The 6,000-nt window shown below is 57.6% G+C and overlaps 1 protein-coding gene across 1 annotated transcript; it reads left to right on the top strand.

Annotated features, from left to right (window-relative positions):
- Positions 1 to 2,551: 2,551 nt before the first annotated feature.
- TRAVEDRAFT_40781 (MFS general substrate transporter) lies at positions 2,552 to 4,348 on the top strand (the record flags this gene model as incomplete). The annotated part of the gene is made up of 8 exons (XM_008046835.1): positions 2,552 to 2,583; positions 2,643 to 2,681; positions 2,749 to 2,891; positions 2,943 to 3,012; positions 3,070 to 3,316; positions 3,377 to 3,542; positions 3,598 to 3,942; positions 3,999 to 4,348. 8 exons carry the CDS (start codon positions 2,552 to 2,554, stop codon positions 4,346 to 4,348), a joined length of 1,392 nt encoding a protein of 463 aa, XP_008045026.1.
- Between the last annotated feature and the right edge of the window lie 1,652 nt (positions 4,349 to 6,000).

Genomic DNA, 6,000 nt, shown 5'->3' with positions numbered 1-6,000 from the left:
AGTAGAGGCGCAAAGTGACCCGCAAAACGCACTAGGGATTATTTGCAACGGGGGCCGCCTTCGTGGGGTAAGACCGACAGTACGGTGGAGCAAGATTTTACGGCCTCCACAAAATGCGCGCCAATATCCCGTCGACGAGCTCGCTGCCCCGCTATACGTACTCTCTAACGCGCGCCAGGCGCACGTTGTTGCCCCACCCGAGACAAGACGGGCTCCACCCGAGACAGAAAAAACGCGTTGCAAATACTGTACCTGCCCGACCAATCCGGCGGGGGGTTTGGGGTGTGACCGCGGTTCCCGAAGCGGCGCGACCGCAAAAAGCGGCGCGCCCGGCCGCGACTGTGACTGTCCGTACCACAAAGCGGCGCGGTTGCCCCGCAGGGCCGCCGGCGGAGCGATTTTGGGGTGTGACAGGCCGCCAAAATACGGCCTGGAGCGGCGGAACCCGCTGTGACCCGGGACAACTGCCAAAATGCGGCGCAGCGGGGGTCCTTGTGACCTGTGACCCGCCGGATTGGTCGGGCAGGTACAGTAATCCCTACTCGCGCGCAATGCGCATGCTTGGAGGCGTGAGATAATATGACGTCATCGTCTATGGGCGCTCATAACCGCACCTGTACCTCTGCAGGCTTTCGCGACTTGCTGCTCATCCATGGCCTCGTCTAGCTTTACCTCTGACGATCTCAGGGACATGGATTCTGTCTCTCCGCTTAATGTTAGCGCCGCATGGAACGATAAACCAATAGAGGCAGCGTTTGGCGATGCACTGGATGGAGCTCCCTGGGTGATCAGCCCTATGTGAGGCTTTCGGGCGCCCCTCCCCTCCGCCTCTCAAATCCTCGAGCGTGAAGTTCTATGCACCAACCCCAACGCCTGGCCCGCCCTCGCCGCCTTCATCGAGTTCCACCACGCGACGCTCGTCAACTGCGTGCTCGCGAACTTCCTGCGCATGAAGCCGGGGAACGCACGCGCCGCGGCCGAGCACATCGTGCACTTCTCGCTGCGGTACCGCAACGACCCCGCGCTGCCCGCGCACCGGCAGTTCGAGCCGCGCGGGGTGTACATCGCGCACCGGGACGAGGCGGCGTGCCCGGGGAACGACGGCGGGTACGCCGCGGTGTGGCGCGAGCGCGAGCTCGCGGTCGAGATGGGCCGGCGCGAGCTTGGGAGCGCGTATGCGGCGACGGGCGCGTACTATCTGGTCGTGAAGTTCGGCGACGGCGCGGACGGGGGTGCTGTTCCGTTTTGGAAGCACTTCGGGATCGATGATTGTCGTTGGAACGCACTGCCGTCTGTAAGGAAGCCTTGGGACATCTTCAAGGAGACGATCGAGGAAGGGAAGAAGATGAAGTTCTGCTGTGGCCAGCTCGCCGGGCTTGGGACGTGCTGCTGTGGCGGCTGGACGCGCACGCCGGTGAGTTTGCTGGTGGGACCGAGCTCCGCGGGTACGTGTTGTTCCAAAGCTAACGACCACTCGTCAGGGCGGCCGTGCGCCATGAACCCTCCAGGACACTTGCAGGCCTTTCAACGATCAAGTGGGTTACGACATCACCGTGGGGTTCAAGGTACATATCGTACTGCCCGTACTGCGGACGGTCTCGATAGGTTTGCTGCGAGACGCCGCGTATGCATTTTGCGCAGGCACCGAATATACGACGAGTGATTTCTTCAGCATTGTACTTCAGCTTCGTTTTTGTGTTCAAAGATGTTGAGCAGTCATTTGGCTCGAGTACCAGCATGGGTGGACTCAGACATACGTGCGTGTAACCGCGCCGCTGGGTGTCTTCACGCAATTGAAATGTAAGTCTTTGTCCATCTATACTCACGACGGGTTGGCTCTAACTCTCGTCACGGACTACTTTAGGAATGGCTGGTGCCTGGCCCCTTGACACATACTGCTGGCAACTTCCGCAATCGTGACACATTACGCAGGCGCCGTATCTTCATGCATAATCTCCACGTCAAATCTCGATGGGCTGCTGCGCCCTCAGGCGAGTCGCCTGGGGCACGCCCTTGAAATTCCATGAACGCAGCCCCAAGCCCCTTTGCATCGGGGACTAGTCTGTTTTCGCCCGTAAGATGTGAGCGTGGAACGGACAGGGGATAACATAGGGTGGCGCGCGCATCAGGCCTTCCTAGCCAGTACATACTGCCGGGACCGGCGCATCATCGGGCGCGTGTTCCTCGCTTATGGTACGTCTCCTTCCACACTGACATGCTTCCCCTTACTTAAAGATCTCTTTCATGCCAGCGGAAACTCAGAGCCCAGATCGAGAGAGAGTCGCTCATATGAACATTACTAGCGTTCATGAAAGATGTCGGGTATAGATGATACCAAAACAGCAGCCTGGCCAGCGGCAGGCTACCACGCCGACACCTTGATTTCGCGCCGTATGCCGTTACTGATCGTCGCTTCTACCCCTAGAGATATTCCCATTATAACAGCGCGACCGGCGCGTTACCACCCCAGGCCAGCTCTCTCACTTGTGCTTGTATCGACGGAAGGCCCGCCTGCACCACCCTGCACCCAGGCATTCGCTCCAGGGACGCTATGTTCGAGTTTAAGGTCCCTGTTTGGTACACGTGCGTCTTTCTCTACACCCCAATGTAAACGTTGCTGAAACTCGGTGTGTCCCGCTCAGCTCTCCCACGGCGCAAGTGGTGCTGGTCGGCTTTACCTGGTGGGTCGAGGCTGATAACTGGCGTGCCCTCTGGTTACTGACGTGATCGCAAACTACGACCCCGAAGCTTTGCCACGGCGGGCATGTTCAGTGCTGTCTCGAACTTAGGAGCAGGAGGTCTTAGCGACATCACTCTGTCGGATACCTCCCAGGGCGTCCTTTACGGCCTCTTCGCCGTCACCGGCCTGGTTAGCGGCGGTATCAATAACTGTACGACCTATTCCGCCTAATGCGCTTCTCACTCTCACATATCCTTTCTAGTACTTGGTCCACGGCTTACGCTCTTCCTTGGAACGCTTGGCTACGCGGTTTACGTTGGGTCGCTCTGGTGGTAAGTTATGTTCTTCCATTACATGGCGCGCAGCTGACAAGCTGCATTCCGACGCAGTTACCAGACCCAACGGGCCGGCTGGTTCGTTATATTTGCGGGGGCCCTCGAGGGCATCTCCGCTGCGCTACTATGGTCGGCGCAAGGTTCGATAATGATGTCTTATCCGCTGGAAAAGGACAAGGGAAAGGCCTTCTCCATCTTCTTCGCCATCTTCCAGTTTGGTTCCTTGCTCGGTTCCATCATCGCCCTCGCCATCAACATCGAGAGCGGGCAGCTCTCTGCTGTCTCTAATTCTACATACATAGCGAGCATCCCACGTTCCAGCATTCTATGGACCATCGGAAGCTAATATCTATTTCTTCAGGCATTCTTGGTGATCATCTTCATTGGTGTCGCCTCGTCGTTCCTCGTCCTACCTCCGCATAAGGTCATCCGATCTGACGGTACGCTCGTCAAGCTCAAGGCATCCACGAAGCTGCACGAAGAAGTCCTGGGAGTTCTTCGCCTCCTTATGGACTGGCGCATGCTCGGTATGGATTCCATGATCTTGGTGCGGCTTTGCACACTGATACAACTGTACCGCAGCGCTCGTGCCGATGTTCTTTGCCTCGAACTACTTCTACGCCTACCAAAGCGCCGTCAACACCGCACGTTTTGATAGCGCAACCCGGGCACTGAACGCGACCCTGGAAAGCGCAGGTTCCATCGTCGGCGCGCTCCTGATAGGGTACTTCTGCCTTGACTTCAAGGGGCTCCGTCGCCGCACCCGAGGCTACCTTGGCCTCGCAACCGTGGCCATCGTCGTCGCAGTCGTCTGGTCCGTCGGCCTCGCGTGGCAGGTCACTTTCACCCGTGCCGACTTGAATGACGCCAACCGTATCAACTACCACGACGATAACTACAAGGGAAAGGGGGCGCTTTTCTTCTTCTGTAGGTCTTACACATATGTTCCCCACAAGCGCACACGATCTGACACGTCATTTCAGACTTCTTCTCATACGCCTGCTACCAAGCGCTAGCGTATTGGATCATGTCCGCGCTCTCGAACGACCCCTTCACGCTTGCGCGCTACGCAGGGCTCTACAAGGCCGTGCAGTCCGCGGGTGCCGCGGGCGCGTTCGGCATGGATGCAGTGGGGACCCCGCTCCTAAACGAGCAGCTCGCGTCGGGGATCCCGATGCTTGTCTCGTTCCCGCTCGCATGGCTGGTGCTGCGCACGGTGAAGGAGACGAACTACGGAGACGAGGAAGCGGTGTACGTCGACAACAAGAGCGCGGACAGCTTGGAGAAGGGGAGCGTGGAAGACCGCGGGAACGTACCTGCGTCCCATCTCTAGGACGACGGACATAGGGGGGCAGACATCGTAAGAGATTTGACGCGCTACCAATAGGCTCGTGAAGGTTGCCACTTACATAGCAGTGTATAGCATCATGCGTGCGCTCAACAGATAGGAGGGGTGCATTTGAGATGCCGTCGACGACCTGTGATAACAGACACGCTCAAGCTGAAGTCAGTCGTGGAATTACCCTGCGACAGACCAACCTCCCGGCCATGACATTATCATGATGAGGGAGTTCTACAAGAGGAGAGAAAGAGCAGGGCTGTGCTTTAGATTCACGACTTCTGCCCTCTTCTTTCCACCTCCACTCGCCGGTGCAAGACAGATTCAATCGTTTACAGCGGTTCAGTGGGCTATCTAAGGCCCAGTAGAACTAAGATTCATGGCGGTTCCTAATCAAGGAACGTATGTGAGTACCCACAGAACGCATGTTGAGTCAATTTTTGACCTGAACAGAGCCTGACTACCAGCTCTCGCGCCTTCGTCATTGAGGCGAGAGCAGATGACGGAGCGCTCACCAAGGGCGTTGCAATAGGAGCGGGCGAGGTAGTCCTCTTCGTCATAGCCAGTGGATTTGCAATCGCATGGCTGCCGAGGCGAATGGCGCGAGCTGCGGTCAGGAGCGCGAAGGGGTTAGTGGGTACGTGACGCGTCGCTCATAACCAAAATACAGTGATTGACATACCCTACTGTGACAGCTCGTCTCAGACGCACTAGAGTAAAACCAGTCCGCCAAAGGTGGCACTCACTCGCCGGCGAGGACGCGAACGTTCAGCACAACGAGCTAGTAACGACAAGCAGTCTCACCTCTCCCATCCACGATGCGCGAGATGTTCACGTTGCTCGTCCAATCCCGGGCGCAGAGAACCCCACCACCGCCCTTCCCTTACACCCACGTGTATATGCCGCCCCTGTGTACGCCAATGAAAAATCCAAAACCTACGAGATACTAGCCTCGTATACTGCACTTCCACGTGGTCCGACAAGCACAAAAAGCGACTTGTGTACTCGCAATTCCCCCGACGCTGTCTCTGTAGCGACACATCCCCTTTCGAACCCTGCAAAATTGACAAGGGGACATGGTCCCAAACCTGCCCCTTTGCGCCGATCTCTCGCTAGCACTGGTGGAGGCAGTGTTTCCACTGCTGAAGACGGATACGCAACCGACGCGACGATGTCGACGCTTCCGCCGTCATATAGACGTCATCGCTCAATCCCGGACCGGTCCTTCCTGGCTATCCCATTCCCTGCAGCTTCGACGCACCACGTCAACTCCTCGATTATCCTTTCTCCGCCTCTTGCATTTGTGCGTCCAGGTCATCAGACTGAAGCGGATATCTCGATACAGCCGCATGCCTCCACACATTACACGGCCTCTTCCTCGGAACGTGGCAATAGCGCCTTCACGGCACATGTTGAAGACCCGAGCGGGCTTGGAGACAGCCAAGGCAGAAGTCCAGGGGGTGTGGAGAGGGGACGATCGCACGGGCCCAAGAAATCCGCCGACGGTGGGGTGCGGCTTGCTGGTGGCCCGCTTGACATGGCGGCCGAGAACGTTGGTAATCCGTTTGAGGATTTTGCGCTGGACTCGGCTTCCATAACTTCAGCACCTTCGTATCACACCCAATTTTGACTTTGTACGGTCGATC

Source organism: Trametes versicolor, assembly GCF_000271585.1.
Source record: "Trametes versicolor FP-101664 SS1 unplaced genomic scaffold TRAVEscaffold_15, whole genome shotgun sequence".
Classification (NCBI taxonomy): domain Eukaryota; kingdom Fungi; phylum Basidiomycota; class Agaricomycetes; order Polyporales; family Polyporaceae; genus Trametes; species Trametes versicolor.
This window is presented reverse-complemented; position numbering and strand designations above follow the sequence as displayed.